Source organism: Musca domestica, unplaced genomic scaffold, assembly GCF_030504385.1.
Source record: "Musca domestica strain aabys unplaced genomic scaffold, Musca_domestica.polishedcontigs.V.1.1 17, whole genome shotgun sequence".
NCBI classification, from domain to species: domain Eukaryota; kingdom Metazoa; phylum Arthropoda; class Insecta; order Diptera; family Muscidae; genus Musca; species Musca domestica.
This window is the reverse complement of record NW_026712230.1, coordinates 5,186,474-5,208,274: the sequence shown is the minus strand read 5'-3', so window position 1 is coordinate 5,208,274 and position 21,801 is coordinate 5,186,474. Positions and strand designations below refer to the sequence as shown.

Sequence of the window (21,801 nt, the reverse complement as noted above, 5' to 3'; positions counted from 1 at the left end):
TAGGGGAAGTGTCAAAAGTTAGGATTTTTATAGAAATAAAAGATACATTATTATCATTTTACTGAGTTTTGATTTAGGCAGTACAATTAAAGGATTGAACTTTAGCCGGGTGGAGCAAACCATGGCTCAATTATAAGGTCAACAAGTAAGGCCAGCTGAAAACTACATTTAAAGTCAGCATAATTTAGTTTCGCTTTCTAATAAAATATGTGTCAAACATTTTTTTATTTACATTTACATGTCAAATATATCACAAAATAATTTGAAAACCAAGTAGCAAAACTACAGACGTGTGGGGCCGACCATCTGATACCCTACAACTCTACAATATGGTAAAAGTCCCCTTATGTCCAAATCAATTTTGGAAGATTTCACTTTTGAAATTATGTCATTGAGCACTGTCCAGATATTACCCTTAGTTTTTTGACTAGGGGCATTTGCCCAATATATACGCACTCCGTTGTCTTGTAAGTTTGTTTTGGTCCATTTAACAGCTAAGTATAATCCAATGGTCATCCAAAATGCTAGACTTTTTCCCTGCCCTTAATTCTCTTCTCAGGCGTGTCGATTGGCTTCAATTGTTTGATCATTAATTATACCCTCAGCCATATGGCTACAGAGGGTATATATCATTTGATACGGCCAAATCGTGCCTAGTCGAAATAACGGTTTTAGACTCTAGGTCTCTTTGGTTGAAATCCGTTTCAGGACATTTGGAGCCGTCCTTTGTCTGTCTGGCTGGTGCGCCAGACATCTCTCGAAGGGAGTATCCGATTTGATCCAAAGTTGGTACATCTTAATATTATTGTCAAACTTAAGTCGAGTTCGGAAATGGGCAATATCGGTCCACTCCTTCAGGTACCTCCCACACAAAATGTCAAAATTGTTAAAGAAAATAATTTATTGCACAGAAAGAGAAAGGATATTCCAATTTTGCTCCAACTTTGTAAGTCCTAATATTTGCTTCAGTGCTAGGTCAGGTGCGAAAATAGACATTATCGGTCCACTCCATCAGATACCTCCCCTCAAAGGATCAAAATTTTGAATAATTACAACTCTGATAAAATGTGATGTAAGAGTCCGATTGTCTTCAAATTTCACACATCCCAATAATTTTATTAACCCAAATTCGAGTTCGGAGATGGGTACTATCGGTCCACTCCTTCTGATACCTCCCCCCACAAAAGGTCGATATTATCAAAGAAAATAATTTCTCTGTGATCTATGTGATATATGAAATACAATCATATTTTACAAAGAACAAGTTAAAAAGTATCAGTCGGTATTACCTGTGTTCGATTATTTAAATATAATTTGACTAGTGTTACAATTATTCAAACGTTTGACCCTCTATGGAGCAGGTTCCGAAAGAATGGGCAAATATTGTCTATTTAGTATCGGACCCAAAAATATGATATAAATATTCCGACGTTCCTGGTATGGATTATATTGACTAACTCCTTCACTTATATGAGATATGTAATAATTTTTAGAAAATGTTAAAATGTGCGTGATGTAGAAGATAAAATCTACCGAAATATTCCACTTTTATACTTCATCTGATACAAATAAAAAATATTGAGCGAAATATTGGGCAACATAACAAGAAAGGATATTTATGTCCAATTTTATGCGAAATCGTAAATTCCGATAAATTTCATATTCATATCAGGCTTCTTATTGGGAGAAATAGTTGAACATAGCAAGTAGTAAAGAATTGTTAAATTGTTTCGAAAGTTATGACAGATAAAATTATTGAAAATTGTGACCCCAGAAGGGGTTGGCAGATATATATCAACTTCACAACAGATCTTGTGTTAGCAAAAATATTTGAAATTTGAAGAGAGTTGGATGTTTATTTCGCTTTATTTGAGCGTTTTGTTTTTCAAAATCTTGAACCCTATGTTTGGGGGAGAAGAAATGGTTCGATCTATACCACCTTTATAAGAGATCTTGTGTTGATAGAAATATTGAAAGTCTAAATGGAATCGGATGTTAATTTGGCGTTTTATGTCTTTATGGGTAGTCAAATTTTCGACACTTTGTGGGGAGGTACTTGATGGAGTGGACCGTTATTGTCCATTTTCGCACATGACCTAGCACTGATGAAAATATTAGGATTCGCAAAGTTCGAGCAAAATCGGATTATTCTTTCTCTTACTATGCAATAAAATATTTTCTTTGGAAATTTTAACATTTTGTGTGGGAGGTACCACAAGGAGTGGACCGATATTGCCCATCTCCGAACTCGATCTAAATTTGACAAAAAATATTACGATGTACCTAGTTTGGATCAAATCGGATACTCCCTTCGAGAGTTATCGTGCGCACCAGCCAGACAGACAGACAGACGGACGGACGGACATCGGTAGATCGACTCCAAATGCTCTGAAACGGATTTGGTCCAAAGAGACCTAGGGTCTAAGGCCGTTATTTTGACTAGTCACGTTTTGACCGTATCAAATGATATATACCTCGTGTACACATTTTTAGAAATTTATTGAACTGACAAGTACCTAAGGGGTTACGGTTTGCATATGCATTATCGGATAGCAACCAACAAGTTTTGGCGGTTTTATAAGGTTGGGAAAATAGTGAATATGGGTTCAAGATATAGAAATAGTGAATGCCCAATTTGGACCGATGTCATTCAAATTAATGATGAGTTCGCGACAAAATTGAGGCATGTTCTTATTGTGGCAAAGATAGTTTCACATTGGGATAGAGCCCCCATGCGTGTATGTTTCAACGATCTATCAATAACTCGCACGGTTTTAGTTGGATGGAGCATCATTCCTATGGAGTGCATATTTCAAATGTGCGGTACTTAAACACCAAATCAGATGAAACATATATATGGGAGCTATAGCTATATCTGAACCGATTTTCATTAAATTTAATGTACTTGATTCTAGACTGATTTTGTTCGGATGTGCCAAAATTCAGATCACTGATATTAGTCATTTGGTGATATTGGCCGAAATCGGTTGAAGATACACATGGGAGCTACATATATCTAAATTTGAACAGATTCTCACGAATTTCAATGGGGTTCGTCCTTGGGCCAAGCAAATATTGTTTGCAAAATTTCATCTCAATCGGATAATAAATGCGACCTGCATTTTGTTCACAAAAATACGTGGACAGACCGACGGACGGACCGACATGCAGGCAGGTTAAGATTTTGACTCATTTCCCATAGATGTCTTTTTCAAATCGAAATAATTTTGAATTTCAGGCAGTCAGGAATTTCAGAGGTCAGCTAGTATTAAGTAGCAGTTCTTAAATATGCTTTATTCATATATGATGGTACTTGGCAAAAGTCCTGTTAATGTCAGTTGCTTCTGTTCAGATTTACATTTATAGTCAATTTTAAAAACCACATGAAATTCGGAAGTAATATTAGAATAGTTATCCACCGTTTTGAACAATTCAACAATTCCAAAGTAAAAGTTTAAGATCCTTCGTATATTTAACAAAACTTTTATTAGTTCCTTATCTATGAATAATTAAATTCTCGTTTAATTTTCTTGCGTTGTTTTCAGATTTTCATTACATTTTCTATTTAGTAATTCTCTTTATGTGGTCAATGGCTGAAGTCATTAAATAGAAATGCGATGGCAACTAAATACCCATAGTTAAAAAAATAATCTCAGTAACCACAGACATTTAATGCCCTTAAGTTGTTTTCCATCATCATCATCATCATTGCCAACCAAAAAAAAAAAAAAAAAAACAATATCAGAAGTAAAGCTCAGCTCTTAACCTCAATGACGTTGTGTTCTCTTCCTCTTTTCATCTCTTTGCAGATTTTTAATGACAACGATAATCACAAAACGCTTACTGTAGACTGCTATTATTTCGATATATCTACAACAACAAAAACTGGAAATAACCTACATACATATTATATATATCTATGTATGTCTAGCATATATACAACAAAAGTAAAAGAAAAACAACAACAATTGTAAATATATATTTAATGTATAGATAAATATAACGACAACAACACGGACTTCCTTTTGAATATTCCTAAAACTTTATATACCTCAAAACTCACCCACTCCCCTTCAGAAACAAAGCAAACAGGCAGACAACCGCCACCGCCCTCATCCTCTTCGTCATCATAGAAAATTAAAATAATAACAACAGCACATCAAAACTGAAATAAACAATTAAAAAAACAATAATCTTTGGAAATCGATTATTAGCTACTTGCCGTGGAGTGGTTGGGCAGGGAACACTCGTCCCATCCGGCCATCAGTCTCGCCACCAGCAATGCTTGGCCACAACCTCGACATCAACTTGAAACCCACCTCAGATATTTTGGCCGCCGCCGCTCTACTCGATGTCAGACAATATTTCAATGAACGCGACCTCCTGGACCTGCGCACTTATGGCTATCAGACCAACGACACCTTCCTCCTGCCCGACTACGACGAGGCTGCCGTCAATGCCAAAACATCCGCCAATGTTGTTAATCTGAATAACAGTAATTTCATAATCTTCAACCGAACAGGCTTTGCCAGGAACGACAGCAATAATGACAGTGGCACCATCACAATTAGCAGTCCTAATGATGTGTCGGCCATAAATGGTAATGTCAGCGTCGGCCTGCCAATGCCCGAGGATGTTGTTGTGCTGTTGAAAATGATAAGCATGTCCATTGTTCTGGGTCTAATGATACTTATCACCATAATTGGTATGTATTTAGTAATAGATAGTATAATTTTGTTTTTCTTTTTTTTATTTAAAACTTAAATTGACTTGAAAATTTAGTATATAATTTCAGCTTTATTTTTAAACAAAGAATTTTGAAAATCATGCAATGTAAAAAATTTAAAGTTTTCAGCTCAAAGACATTACTATTAGCTTAATTTCATCAATTGAATTAAACACATGTTAAGGAAGATTTCATTAAGTTTAAACGTAATTCATGCATCTGTTTTTTAAATTTCGCTCATTACTTTAAAGAGTGTCATAATTGATTACATTTAATTTGTTTAGTTAATTTTAGACAAAAATATTTGGTCTTGTATAACGTTTAATACATTTCGGGCGAGAAGAAAGTGGAACGAAAGAAAGAAAGAATTTCCATAATTCCGGTTCAGATATGGGTGTAGCTCTCATTTATATGATTCACCGGTTTTTCTATCACTCTCACATTTTGTGACAAAGGGCAAATAATAAATTTGAAAAAATTCCAGAGAATAATGTTGCTAAAATCATCAAAATGCTGAATATAGGGAGGTACCGATATTTATAGGCTATACGAAGATCTGGATCTGTTTGGGAACTTCAATTTTGATATAATTGCGGTGAACAATGTATCTAAAAACGTCAAAATAACCAATATAGGGAGGTGCAGTTGTATAGGAGGTATACGAAGGCCTGGACTTGCATATGTGTTCCCATTAGGAACTTCAAATATGAAATTTGAAACAAGTGCGGAGAATAATGTAGCTAAAATCATCAAAATACCGAATATAGGTAGGGAGGGATGTACCGATATTTATAGGATCTGTTTGGGAACTTCAATTGTGATATATAATTGCGGTGAACAATACATCTAAAAACATCAAAATAACCAATATAGTGAGGTGCAGTTGTATAGGATGTATACGAAGGCCTGGACTGGCATAGATGTCCCCATTAGGAACTTCAAATACGAAATTTGAAACAATTCCGGTGAATAATGTATATGAAATCATCAAAATACCGATTATAGGGAGGTACCGTTATATGGGGGCTATAAAAAGACGTGGACCTGCATAGCCAATTTTCCGTCAGAGACTGTAGTACCCATTACGAATTATAATTGCGAAATTTGAAACGGGCACGGTGAACAATTTCTCTAAAATCATCAAAATACCGAATATATGGAGGCACAATTATATGGGGCTTTAACTAAACGTGGACCTATATAGCCCATTTTTAATAGCAAAAGTTCTGCAGACGAAACACACATTCGAGTAAAATGTTTTAACCTACTTCATATTCTTGATCAGCGTAAAATTCTAAGACCATTAAGCCTTGTCTGTTGTTGTAATCACGCTGGGGTCAAAACGAATTGAAATAGAACCAGTAAAGAAAGTCCTAAAGTCGGGCGGGACCGAATTTATGATACCCTACACCACTTTGCTAATTTGGTAGAGCTCCACATAACAATTAAAGTTTTTATGGGAGAATTCAATCATACACGCTATGATTATAATTACAATTTAAAGTTCAAAGGACAAAATATGCCGAAGCATTTGTATCTTTTAAATTCGGACTTTTATTGCACATTTGGTGCAAAATTAATTTGAAATCAGATAAATATATATATATATATGGGAGCTATATCCAAATCTGAACCGATCTCGATAAAATTTGGCAAAGATATTTCTGAGCTGTATTTGATATATTTCCCTGAATATCGTTGTTACGGAGTGCATATTACGGCTGTGGGTAACAAATGCAACAAATCGGATGACTAATATATATGGGTGCTAAGGCTATATCTGAACCGATCTTCACTAAATTCGACATACTACCTTCTAGTCTCAATTCGGCCGTAAGTTCCAAATTTCATCCCATTTGGGCAAATACTAGACGTTTGGTGCACAATAAAAGGTAAATCGGTACTTTACTCCCATATTGTGTAGCCCCCATATAACGGCACCTCCCGATATTGATTGCATATAGCCTCCATACATAGGTACCGCTAGATATTCGATATTTTTATGATTTTGGTTGGGTATTTATGTAATTTTCTTGGAATCATTGAAATATCTGACGAAGTTCATAAAACATTTCGAGTAACGAGGGTTCCCCTTATATAGAGATAAGCATTAACGTGGACCTATATAGACAATTTTTCAATTTACAATTATGACTGAGATTTCTATATGTTGCTACTAGCAAGTATTTTGCTACTTCGGTGGTAAAAAGTCCATCTTAAAATTCGTTTCACCAATTCGTGTTAAGCCTTTATAATGCTCAAAATTCACTATTTGTTCAGTTTGATACATTATTTCATCAACACTTCATATAACGTACTAAATTTTCAGACCTTAAAAATTTTATATATTTTTAAAGTTTTTCCTTTTTCTATAAACTCTAGAAACCACCAGTACGAAATTTAGTAACATTTAACAATCTATATGCTAGGCACTGAAAGTGATCCAAAATTCCATTGAAAAATATGGCTAAAATCATCAAAATTCCGAATATCGGGGGGTACCGTAATATGCGGGCTGGACGATATCGTGGACTGATACATCTTCGAACTTAACCTGACTGCAAACAAAATATTGATATGTGCAAAGTTTCAGCTTCCTATCTTTATTCCTTTTTCTCTCTAACGTGATTACAACAGACGGCTACATCGCCTTAGAATTTTATGCTAATCAAGAATATATGTACTTTGTTAGGTCTACCATTATTATTTCGATGAGTTACAACCGGAATAAAAAAACTTAATATACCCTCCATAATATGTATGGTGGAGTGTATACAAATATGGAAACTTGCACCCCCCCCCCCTCTTAAGGTTACTTTGCGATGTACGCGTTCAAAACGCCGTGTGCTTTATTTATAGCCGTTTATTCATAATCTGTTGGATTTGTCCGCTTATCTACGAATTGTTTTTATATTTATTGAAATTTTTATAGAATTATATGTTTACCTTTTATTTAAAAAATTATTTAAAATATTTAATTTTGAAATTTACCAAGGGGAATATTGGTAAAACTATTGCAAAATTATTTCAAAGTCTCCATATGTTAAACTTAGAAACCAAAAGTGACCTCAATATCAAATTTCAGAATTTCAGCTCTGTAGTTTTCCCCATTCCTAAATTTAGTACAATTATAGTACACATATCCAAAACCAGCCCCTTCTTTCAGAAAAATACGCCAACAGCGACATCCATATCGAATTTCTCCTAATACCCAATTTAGGACCACTTAGTCCTTTTCGAACAATTGAACAATTTTAATGTGTACTGTTTCCAATACCACCTCTATATTTTAACCATCTTGTCCACCTCTATTTCAGCTCTATTCCTTCACCCAATACCAATTTTAGTAACATCTACATATCTCAATTCCAGATACCAATAAAGATCTCAATATCTAATTTGAAGATTCCAGTCCTGTGCCATTTCCAAATTACCGCCAGTACCATTCAATACTTTTCACACAATTAAAATACACGTTTCCGAACGAACAGCGACTACATTTCAGATTTTAAGCTCTATCTGTTTAGACATACCAAATTGTACCAAATATAGTACTACTTAGTACTTTTGGTGCACTTGTTTTATCCGTTGCCAAAACCACTTCCTTTTCACTTGCCTACGCATCAAGATAGGCCATCGTGCAAAATTTCAAGATTCTAGCTCCAACTAGTTCATCCAATTGTAGAGTTATCGTACCAAATCTAAAAAAAAATCATATTTGTGCCAAAGATTCATGGGATCTTATCCCGTTAATTAAATATAATTTTAATCGACTAAACTTTCCACTTTTTAGTTGATTCTTTATTTCTCCTCACTGAAATATGTAAATATCTGTGAATTTAAAACATCTAAAGCAGCAGCAGTGCCTGTCTTAATATTAAATTATGCACAATTGTATATACATGTTAACATCCAATACATACAAGACACATGCGCTTTATTCTGAAATTCTCTCACCTCTGTATAATTAGGATTGATTCAAAAACCAATATGTGTGTCAACATAGATGTACACACATACATACATATATCAATGGCGGTAATTAATTTGAACTCATTTTCTCATTGATAATAAATATTTATTATACTGTATAACTTTGTTAAGTCTATTATTAAAGAGGGGAGAAGTGTCATATACGTACGTTATATACATTTCACTTATGACGTCATATATCATTGATTGCCACTAATTACATTTCTATGGGGGGAAAACGAAACAAAATAAATCCAATCCTTGAGGGCATATTAAACAATACAAGTTAAGTGAAGTGTATTTAAATTATTAATTACTAGCTGGCCCGGTCCGCGTTGCCGGCCCGTAGTTTTTGTCTATTATGCATATTTGTCAAAGCATAATTATTCACAGATATGACTGATATAAGTGTTCGCGTACTGGCCGATTAAAAGTGTTTTAAAATACCTGTACCCATATTTAAGCCGTGGGCTTCAATAATTAAACCGTGGGCTTCAAAGGTGTGGATGTGCTAACAAATCTATTAAAAAGTATATAGTATATAAAATTTTTCAGTCAAATGAGCAGTAATTTGGAACTTGCTGTATTTTGTACACCTCATAATTGAGGGCTGAATGAATTAAGAATAGCCAAAGTTAATAACTTTTTTAAAGCCATTAGCACCTCAGATTGTCCATTAGAGTTCTTATAAGTCCCCCTAACCATGTCGGTCTGTTTGTCCGCCAAAATGTGGACTTGAGGGGGTACTATTATATGGAAAAAACTCTAAAATTTGTAGATATGTTGAAATTTTTGTGTAAGATTTTCACCCCCCCAAATACACATTTTTAGCCAAATCCTTTGAAATATGGTAAAATCATCCGAGACATTGACCTACATTAAATGAGTAAAAATAGTTTTATCCACCATATTTTTCATCATTGTATAATTCAATGACGATTCAACAAATATTTGGTCCCGTGCTATTTTCATATATTTGTAATTTGTTCATGTTTCCACAATTTATTTCACAGATGTATATCCCAAATCACAGATGTATATCCCAAATCTACGTTTCCAACCAATATTCTCTTGGGAGTTACAAATTCAATAGAATACAAAATTTTCTTTTCTGACCACACATTATATGTAAAAGTGGACTTGGGTATACTCCAATGTGGGGACTTTACTTAAATAAATTCCTATGTGGCAATTATCTGTATGATGGTTCCCTAACCCCTTAGAGACAATGATGCCAAATAAGGGCCAAACAATGAAAAAAGTGGTCAAGACCCCAAAATAGCTTAAATCATATGATGGTTATATAAATATGAAATCGGGTACCCTTATCGTGAGTTATGATCGATGTCATGACCTGCAAAAGTGATTTAAGGTATCTTGAATGTTTGTGAAGAATTTCTGGAAGGATAGAAATCCTATTCTTAGTAAGAGTCTCATTCGCTCTACTATTTTCCGTCCTTTATATTTGGTATTTTACTGATTGTACTCCCAAAGAATTTTGCATTTTGAGCTCTCATTGGACGGATTATTGTCACATGAAAGAAGTAGGTCCATGCTTTGAAATGAGCGCCATTAGGCTTTCATCGTGAAAAATTGTATGTAGTGAAAAATTATTCTTTATTTTGTTCACAAAAAATCCACTGAATTCAAATGTTTAAAGACCCTTACTATTATTTTAAAACTCGATTCCACTGAAAATTTTTTCGATTTCCCGATTTGAGAATTTTTTTTCGTGATTTTTTAGCGATTTTGAAAAAGTAATTATCTTTTAATTAATAATTATCTTTCTTTTGGCGTGACCGCGTTAAATTATTTTGATATCATCTATTCCGTTTCGCCACCACATAATTCGGTACTACACTTCCATGTAACCCGCCATCAAGTTCAGTTCTCAAGAAATCAAGTCAATTAAATAAATTGGTATTAATATTCGAATTCAAAAATAAAATATAAAAAACACTACAAATGTACATTAGAAAAAAGCAAGTCAAAATGGAAAAAAAAGCATGCAAAATAAAACATTACTATTGTACATTTGAAAAGTCAAAATGAAAATGTTAATATATCACATTTTTACGCGATTTTTTTGGATATTATCCTTTTCGGAGAGTAGACAACTCCGAATTTGTGTGAATCGTTAAAATTAATCCAGCGGTTCTTAAGTTATAAGCGTAGTAACTAACACAACTTACATTTATATATATAGATACAAAAGATTTTGTTGTCAATTATTGATATACTTAGCTTTTATTCCCATGTAATTATTGAATTATAAAACAATTATATTGTGTTGCAAGATTTACATTTTCTATTACAAAACAAAATAGAATGCTCTAATTGTTTTTTGGGTATTTTTATGTAGAAATTAACTGTTGGAATAAAACTAATTATGGTAGCCAATTATTTATATTTCAACAGTTCATTTATATATAAAAAATATGGTAGCTGTAAAGGAGAATAGAGTCCAATCTCCCTCTTCGATTGTCAACTCTATTCCGTTTTCAGCTCGACTGGAGCAATATTTAGTGAGAAAAGAAACACGACCGCTTCGTTAGGGTGTTATTTCAATTCTGATTTTATTTAAAAAATATGTTTCTTAAGTGCTACTGAAACTAATCTAACTTAACCTAATCGCAGCCACACAATTATTCTTATCTATTCTAATATTGAGTGGAGAACATTGCAGGGCTGCTTGTCATTTCATTCAAGTGGTCTTGTGCATCTACTGAGCGCATCGATATCTGTGCCTGTGGGTTATAACCTTTATTATCTCACACATTATCGTATGCGTCAGCGCACAAGATCACTGAATACTTCACATGTGATATTTTATGGCGGCTGGGAAATATTTAATTTTAGAATATTTATTGTTTATTGCTAGATTTACCCAGTGCCTCAACCTTTTCAGAAGTAATAACAGGAAAATGTTTACTTTTAAAAAAAAAGTCGTAAAATCGTTCATTTTGAAGTTTACAGAGGAGGATATTTGCACAATGGACCCACATCCAATTTTTCTGTCCAAAACTATTTCAACGTTTCTATGAATCTTAGAAACACCAGTGAAATTTTTTTTGAAAATTTTAGTGACATTTAATACGCTTATCTGAAACAATATACAGCAGACACCAAAAGTGATCCAAAATTAGTACCATTTAGTAATTTTCGAACAATTATAGTACGCATTTCCAAACCCATACGAGGGCAATTCGGAAACTTCTTAGCCTAGCACTAAAATCGCGGTATGAACAGAAAAAAGTTAAGTGTTTTGGAAACTTTCATCTGTATAGGCTAAGAAGTTTCCGAACCGCCCTTGTACATCGCTTATTACCAAATTTAGCAAAAATTAGTAATTTTCGTATTCGTATTTAAGTACCCATTTCCAAAATGGTTCCATATCTCAATCCTAGACACCAACAGTTATCGCAATAATAAATTTCACGGTTACAGCTGTATCCCTTCAACACCCAATACCCAATTTAATTCAATTTAGTACTTTACGTATAAATATACAACTCATTTCCAAACCACCGTCAAATTAATCTAAATACAAAATTTCAGAATTTTATCTCATCCCTTCACCTAATACCAATTTACACATTCAGTAAAATTATAGCACACATTTTCGAGACCACCTCCAAATATCCGGGCTAGACATGGACAGCGAACCTAATACCGAATTCAAGCTCTATATGCACACTATATTTCAAAACCCACCTCTTTATTACAAAATTAAAGCTTCATCCGTTTTCCGTAAACCAAATTGATTCAAATATTGTACCATTTGGTGAGTTTGCACTTAGTACATATTTTGGAAACCCCCTGCATATAGCAAACTTATTTTTCAACCTTGACTTTGGTGCCAAATTTCAGGTTTTTCAATTTTTAACGTTTTAGAAGTTAAGTACCATATCATAATCTTAAAGTGCGAATTTCTAAAAACACTTTGTCTATTTAAATTTCAGAAGTCTAGTTCAGTCCGTTTGTCCCATTCTTAGAACATTCTAGCACTTTTTGTACGAACTTTCACAAACCACGCCTTGTCACATCCTCACGACCCTCGTGAAAAATTTTAAAATACTAGCTTTAACTGTTTCGTTTGGGCATTGATTCTTAGTCAGTCAGTTATTTTACTACCCTTTGTAGGGTATAACACCACGCTGTGGACAGGATATTACGTCTTTTATGCATTTGTTTTTAACATGGAGGAGGAAACGAGTTAGAACCATAGTTGCTTTTGAGGATACACACAGAATCGCTATCTAAGTCGATTTTTGTATGTCCGTCTGTCAGTCCTATCGCCTGTTCGTCCGTCTGTCTGTTCTTAGCGAACAAAATGCAGGTTGAATTTATTATCCGTTTGAGATGATATCTTCCTTACATCATTTGTTTGGGCCAAGGATGAACCCTATTGAAATTGGTGATAATCGGTCGAAATTTAGTTCAGGTAAACGAAAACATAACAAGCGGAGAGTGACGAAAATGAAGAAGATATTCCAAAAGAATTTTAGTTTAATGTAATTCGTTGGTTCCTTTTCTATTGAGCTCACTATCTCGTCACTTGGGTAAAAAAAGTTTTTTTTTTGTCATAGGAGTTATTTTTAAAATAACTTCTGGGGAGAATATCCCAGACAAAAAACAAGGGAGCTAATGAGGATTGGAGGCTCTTTTCGAAAACTAGGTATACCCTGCCTTACCCTCTGGCAAACATTATCACCGTTCTCCGCTAATAAACAAATGTTGTTTAAGAAAATAGGATTAAGCCAAATTAGTTTGCAACAACAAAATACTACGGCATCCCGAAAAAATATGCCAACACTGTTTTATAGCTCCCATACAGGGTGATATAAAAAACTGCAAAAATGCCGAACGCCATCATTTTTACTTTTTTTTTAAATTTTAATAAATTAAAGCAAAAAATGTCGGAAATAGCATCAAATATTAGAATAAGTTTCAATTTATTCGAATTGGTCACCTTTGGTACGAATTATGGCCTTCAAACGGCCAATGAAACGTCACATATGCCAATACTGTTTTATAGCTCCCATACAGGGTGAGATAAAAAAAACTGCAACAACGCCGAACGCCATCATTTTTAAATTTTTTTAAATTTTATTAAAAGAAAGCAAAAAATGTCGAAAATAGCATCACATTTTAGAATAAGTTTTGATTTGTTCGAATTGGTCACCTTTGGCACGAATTATGGCCTTCAAACGGCCAATGAAACCGTCACACGCTGCCCGAATATTGCTCTGCGGTATTTTGGCCCATTCCCGGCGAAGCGCTTGCTTGAAGTGATCGACACTTTGGTATTTCTTATTGCCAACCTTGTTTTCCAACATACTCCAGACACAATAGTCCAACGGATTGGTATCCGAAGATTTTGGTGACCATTGTGCCCTTGAAATGAAGCGATGAAACTCATTTTGTAATCATTCTTGGGTGGCGCGTGCTGAGTGCGATGGTGCTGAGTCCTGTGGGAATGTCCAAGGTCTACGTCTAAAATGTTTACGTACCCAAGGTTCTAATACACCATCCAGAATATTTTCGCGATAATATTCGGCATTTATTCCGACGCCACGGTCGATTCATACGAGCGGAGAGCGACCATCGGCTGTTCTGATGGCCAACCGAAGGTGCACATTTTCAGCTGACCTCTGTGGCAAGTAAACACGATCATTTTGTTTGTTTACAAAGTGCTGGACAACGAATGTTTTCTCATCGGAGAAAACCACTCTTTTGAGTCTATTTTCTGTCTTTAGCGGTGTAAGTTCTTGCACTTTTTGGAATTTCAATGGTTTTACCCCGAGCTCATTTTTCAATATTTGTTGAATGGAATATGGCGATATGTTTAGCTCAAGAGTCAATTTTCGGCCACTGCGACGCGGGTTTCGATCAATTCCCTTCTTTACTTTTCGAACCAATTCTGCTGATGTTGCTGTTTTCTTCCGTCCACTTCCTTGACGTCGGGCTACGCTACCAGTATCACGGTAACAAGCGGTGGCACGAGATACCAAAGATTTATTCACATTTAAATGCTGAAGTGCTCTAACGATAGCCACTTGTGGTTTTTCAGCCAAATATAAAGAAATCACAATATCACGCTTGAATTCCATCACGAATAACTTTTTTTCTGGAAAATTCTCACCAAAATGGTTTTGAATGCTTTTAAACCATATAATGAGCTGTCACTGGAATAATTTTAACAGCTGTGAGCTGTTAAAGTTGGTTGCAGTTTGAAGTTGGTTGCAGTTTTTTCATCTCACCTTGTATATATCATTCTTTGATTTCAATTTGATTATGCACCAAATTTTTAATATCAGCCCAAATGGAGTGAATTTTGGCCTTTCAGACCGAATTGAGCCTAAAAGCGAATAATTCAAATTTAGTGAAAATCGGTTCAGATATAGCTATAGCTCCCATATATATGTTACATCCGATTTGGTGTTTAACATGCATTCGTAACATGCACTCCATAAAAATGTATTTGGTACCAGATTTAATATGGAGCTCAGAAATATCTCTGCCAAATTGTGTCAGATTTTCATATACCTTCGATATACATCTTCTCTCGATTTCACGATTATTGTTCACCCTTAATGTAATATCAATCCAAATTGAATGGGAACACATTTCAGATTCCATTTGGTGGAACTCGGCCCCGATATTCAATTTTTTAATATAATCCTTCTCGAAGTGATATCATGCACTCTAAAGCAATGTTAGTTGGTATGAAGGGTAAAAATGCTTCCGTCAAGTTTGGTGAAAGTCGATTCAGAATTAGAGATATCCCCCATGTATTCGTTCCTTCTGAAACCAAATTATAACTGCCGTTATACGATATACGCTTTTTAATAAGGTTCATAGTTGGTATGATCCACTTCACATACATTACTACCATGAACATTTTTTTATTACGGGAGCTCTACTTAATATATGTAGTGGCCTTTCCCTACTGATATTATATTTTAAACGGTTTCTTATATTTGTAATGAAATACTTCAACTGATTTAGAAAAAGTTTCAGAACAAAATATCTAACGAGAAAAGAAATCATAACTTCTCACCAGGAAGTTGTCGTTAAGAGTTTGCTTTTTTACAAACATCAAAGCTTTTACTAGATTGCTCATTTTCAAACAAAAGCCACTTATAAATATTTCCATTGATTGCCACTTTTTTGTGTGTTGTCGCCAACACAATTGGCAGGGACTTGGTGTGGTATAAGTAACAAACACAATGACATCCAACACCTTCATACATCATACGCCCCAGCGACTAATCAAAGGAACGGAAAACCGGATAAATCACATATTAAATGTCAACAAGTACCGTTTCACTTACAATGGGTAATTGAAGAGGATGAAAACGAATGGAAAAACAAACATTGATGTCGGTCGGTACATCATTTGCTAAATTACTAAACGATTTCCTACTGCAGTTCATTTGTGTCAACCCTCGACTGTTGTTGCCATTACAAAAAAAAAAAAAAAAACGAAAAAACGCAGAGCATCCAAACATTTTGCCAACCCAAGTGCCATAACGACAACACAATGGCACACAACGTCGCATATTCCGTCCTTTAAGACCCGGTACACTTAGACGCCTGCACATGCCAGAATCCCATAAGTAAGGATGCACTTAAAGGGTATAATGTCAAAGAAAACAAGCAGAAACATATAGGAGAGGAGGGGTGGGTGATGTAACGAAAGTAACAAAGAACGAAAAAGCCCAGGCAACAGCAGTTTGGTAAAACAAACAAACAAAAACGAAATACTATCATTACTGCAGTTCAGGCAGAAGGTGAAGACGAAAACGCTCAATTTCTTCAGAGGCAGGGGCTGTGGGGTCACTTGAAATTTCTACTACATGAATGTGAGGAATGGCAATTTTTCCCTTGTTTTCTTCTTGCTGCTACTCTTGTAACAGCTGATGTTACTACCAATTTACTGTTGCACTGGTTATTTTTTCCTCCATCTTGGCGCTCCAAAGGAAGCCATAATGACGGAAATAACTCTTTGTTAGCCTTTCTTTTTTGTATTATTTTAGCAGCAGCAAAACAAAAAAGCAGATCCTTGTGGTGCAAGGGTGTGTCGGACTGAATTCATATGAAAGTCAATGCGGATTACATTTTTAGTGTGGCTCTTCTATACATGCTTGTGTTAAAAGTAAGTTATTTGATACGAACTGAAAGATACAGTTTCATAAGAAAAAAAGGTTACGCTTTTTGTGCACATCAATTGAATGGAGTACTTTTCTTGCCATTTAAAGTGTTTCTTCCTTGGAAGGGCATAATGAGCAAATTCACATCTAAAAACAGAAAACAAATGTATGAACGTTATTCACTTTTCCATGTCTTATTTGGTAGACTACAAATAACATTGAAATAAGTACCGGTGTTGGAAAATGTTCTACATCCTTAAATATCCAATTCACATGTTTTAACTGAATCAGCTATAACTTGAGATTATGTGATCCTAATATTAGCAAAATTTTATTTTTCCCATCTGTCAACACTAAATAAAGGATGGACTATAATCGTCCTCTCGGCATTTTCGGTCCATTCCTTTTCTTTACTCCCTTAAAAGGGGTTGTCACTTTGAATATTCATAAATTTTTAAAATGCGAAAATATTCGCCAATTTTCTTAAAACTATACGCATTCAGATATTTACATCAACATTATATCTGAAGGAAAGGTGAGACATATTTTTCTCATACTTTTTTAAATAGCTCAAATAAGTGTACATTTTTTATTTTTATACCCTACAACACTTTGTGTTGGGGGTATTATAAGTTTGATTGGGCCAAAAATTATGTAACACCACGAAATATTGATTTCCCACATAGGAAAGTATATATGGATCTTCCTATCTCGCCGAGTTGAGTCGATCTAGCTATGTATGTCCGTCTGTCCGTCTGTCCGTCTGTCCGTCTGTCCATGTTAATTTGTAATCACTCTACAGGTCGCAATTATGGCCCGATCTTCACGAAAGTTAGAATGGAGGTGGGGATAGGGTCAGAATAGAACCCTATTTCTTTTGGAGATGATCGCATAATATTTAGGGGTCGAAATGGACCAAAAACTGAAAAAATGTCGGATTTTGCAGTAGCTATACAGGTCGCAATTATAGACCAATCGACACGGAACTTCGCATGTAGCTAGAGTTTATGGCGGGGAAGAAGCCTACCAATTTGTGTGGTCATCGGATAATATTTAGCGGGTAAAATAGCCCATATCTTTTTGTTGAAAAAATTCAAAAATTTTCATTAAACCGCGAATATTTTAAATCCCGGCAAAATCACAAAGCCTTGGCAAGGTTACTTCTGATCTTTACATTGATGTTAACATTCAACAAAACGGATATATAGCAAAATATGTGCGATATATATGTCTATCAAAGAAGATATGCATGAAAGATCTCTTATATGTCGAGAACGGCTGAACTGATTTCGACAGTTCTCATTAATTCAGAATGGCCTCTTGGCAGGAAAGACAAAACCTCTAAAAAATTGCATAAAAATATCTCTCTAAAGATGAAAATATTGATTTTGTAAAATTTTCTCATATTTTTTCAATTTTGACATATTTTTGGCATATTTTCATTTTGAATTAAACATTTGGTAATATTTCTACAGCTAACAAAACTAAGTAGATAGGATATTAGGATATCATATACAGATCGCATTTATGGCCCGATCCTTACGAAATTTTGCATGGGGATAAGATGAGGGTCAGAATAGATGCCTACTCTTTTTGGAGATGATCGTTATATATTTAGGGGTTGAAATGGACCAAAGACTGCAAAATTGTCAGCAGGTCGTAATTATCGCCCGATCCTCACGCACATTTGAATGGGGGTTACGCACATTGCAAAAGCCAAGCAGTTTCGGATGGCCATCCAAAAATATTCAATGTGTGAAATAGTTTGCCAACTTTTGTAGACAAAATACGAAAATGTCCATTCCAGTGACTTTTTGGAGAATTCACAAATACAGGAAATACGCACTTCTGACTATTTCGTTAACGCTGATTTCGTTGAAGAATATAGTCAAATGTCTGTATCTCATATAGATGCGTTTCAGTCAAAAACCAATAATAAATGTTAATCTTTTGCCACTTCTGAGAGATTATAGGTCTTTGGGAAATATTGGTTCCAGATCTAGGAAGATCATTTAAGTGCAACATCTACCAATAAATTGGAAATGAACAAATTAGTTTAAGTTGCTATTATTCGAAAATTAGAGAACAAAACCTGATGGTTTTCTTTTATTATTTGTCACAATATCTTGTGGAATTCTTTCGAGTATCTCGCCTTTATAAACTGTATCGTTTATTATAGTGTTGTAGGGTATTCAACGGTCGGCCCCGCTCGACTGTAGCCTTTGCTTACTTGTTTTAACATGTTTCAATATTGCAGTCAATATGAGATTTGGTGACAACATGGGACACATGGTAAACTTCTCTTGCTTTATCCCTTACAAAAGTATTAAACTTCCACAAAAAAACTATTTTATGTGAAATCGTGTTCTGAAGGTATCTATTTGTCGTCAAACCCACTTTGATTTGTTTGTACGGCATCTGCTCAAGATATTTCTTTTACTCCTGAGAAACATTCTGAGAAATTATAGCAGTTTACGTAATTTTCCATCGTAAAAGGGGTGTCTTATTGGATACCATCCATTTGAAGTAAAAGGCAAAAACGTGGTACAACTAAAAATCATTAAGTTTTTCAAAAAAAAAAAAAAAAATGGTAAGGAAAAGGAAAAAGTCAAAAGTCGGGCGGGGCCGACTATATGATAACCTGCTGCATATTTAGTAGAGCTACCGTAACAAAAGAATTTATTTGAAGTAGATCATACCACCAATCAATATTTGGCTCTAGAGCAGTTATACTTTGGTTTCAAAGGGAACTAAGTGGAAAACGTACATTCCGAAATTCATACCATTAGGGCTGATATTAGTCATTATTTGAAATCTGATTAATGATATTCAGGAGCTATTTCCAAATCTTAGCCGATCTCGATAAGGGGTTTCCGAGCTCTATATGATATCTGGTACCAAATATCATTGTTGTCAAATGCATATTATGAATGATAAAATTTTGTAGAGGTACTTCTCGGTTCTATCTAATATCTGGTACCAAAAGTCATTCTTGTGAGGTGCATGTTACGAATGTGGGTGACTTAAACACCAAATCGGATGAAACATGTATATTGGAGCTGTATCTATATCAGAACTGATTTTCACCAAATATGACGTACTTGCTTCTCGATCGAATTCGGTCGGATGTACCGAAACTCAGGACTTTTGGACAGATATTGACAATTTGGTGCACAATTAACCCGAAATCGGTTGAAGATATATATGAGAGCTATACCCAAACCTGAACCAATCTTGAAAAAATTTAGCAGAGATATTTCTGGGCTCTATCTGATATCTGGGACGAAATACCATTCTTGTGGAATGTATATTACGAATGTGGGTGACTTAAACACCAAATCGGATGAAATACGTATATGGGAACTGTATCTATATCAGAACCGATTTTCTCCAAATTTATGCATTGAATTTGGTCGGATGTACCAAAATTCAGGACTTTTGGACAGATATTGGCCATTTGGTGCACAATTAACCAGAAATCGGTTGAAACCTGAATCGATCTTAATAAAATTTGCAAAGGTATTTCTGGGTTGCATCTGATATCTGGTACCAAATATCATCATTTTGAAGTGAATTTTACGAATGTGGGTGACTTAAACACAAAATCGGATAAAACATGCATATGGTAGCTCTATTTATATCAGAACCGATTTTTTATGTACTTGCATCTAGATTGAATTTAGTTGGATGGGCCAAAACTCATATAATATAATAATTGGCCGTTTTAAGGCCATAATTCGTGGCATATGTGACCAATTTGAACAAATCTAAACTTATTCTAGAATTTGATACTATTCTCGACCTTTTTTTGCTTCTATTCAAAAAAATTAAAAATCATGGCCTTTGGACTTTGTTGAAGTTTTTTATATCTCACCCTGTATATATATAGAAATAAATTTTGCAAATTATATTGAAATCGGTTAGGATTTTCGTCCGATTTCACATATCTGATGCACCGAAGACGATACGTATATCTGATTCCAATGAAATTTGAAATAAGTGACAGAATTTAGTACAAAACAAGTAAAAAAGCAGTAAGTTCGGCCGGGCCGAACTTTGAATACCCTCCATCATTTGGAACGAATTAGAAAATTTTCAAAAAAGTAAAATCCATTAAAAATTCTTTTAAAATATCTAATATAGGAAGGTGGCGATATAGGGGGGATATACGATATTGTGGACCTACAAAGACAAATCTATGTCTGGGTGTAAAGTGGTTAAAATAATCAAAATACCGAATATAGGGGAGTACCGTTATATGGGGGATATACGATATCGTGGACCTGTATAGACAATTCTCTCTCAGGGGGTAAAGTACTCACAAGGAACTATTTGTGTGAATTTTAAGACAATTGCATTGAAAAGTGAGGCTAACATCATCAAAATACCGAATATCGAGGGGTACAGTTATATGGGGGATATACGATATCGTGGACCTATATAGATAATTCTCTGCCGAAGTATAAAGTACCAACAAGGAACTCCTTGTGTGGATTTTCAGACAATTCCGTTTGAAAAATGTGGGTAAAATCATCAAAATACCGAATGCCGTGGGGGTACCGTTATATGGGGGATATACGACATCGTGGACCTGTATAGACAATTCTCTCTTAGGGGGTAAAGTACTCACAAGGAACTACTTGTGTGGATTTTAAGACAATTCCATTGAAAAATGTGGCTAAAATCAGCAAAATACCGAATACCATGGGGGCTATACGATATTGGGGACCTATATAGATAATTCTCTGCCGAGGTATAAAGTACCCACAAGGTACTCCTTATGTGGATTTTCAGACAATTCCATTGAAAAATGTGGCTAACATCATCAAAATACCGAATATCGGGGGTACCGTTATATGGGGGCTATACGATATCGTGAACCGATATAGTCCATCTTCGAACTTGACCTGCAGACAAAAAAGAGATCTGTGCAAAATTTTAGCTTCC

The 21,801-nt window shown here is 34.8% G+C and overlaps 1 protein-coding gene across 1 annotated transcript in view; it reads left to right on the top strand.

Annotated features, from left to right (window-relative positions):
* The window catches only part of LOC131801595 (5-hydroxytryptamine receptor 2B-like), a 118,572-nt gene that overhangs the window by 38,292 nt on the left and 58,479 nt on the right, over positions 1-21,801 (top strand). The window contains exon 2 of the mRNA XM_059120408.1: positions 3,810-4,705. Coding sequence (XP_058976391.1) covers positions 4,282-4,705 — 424 coding nt within the window. The 5' untranslated portion in view covers positions 3,810-4,281. The remainder of the gene's footprint in view (positions 1-3,809; positions 4,706-21,801) is intronic.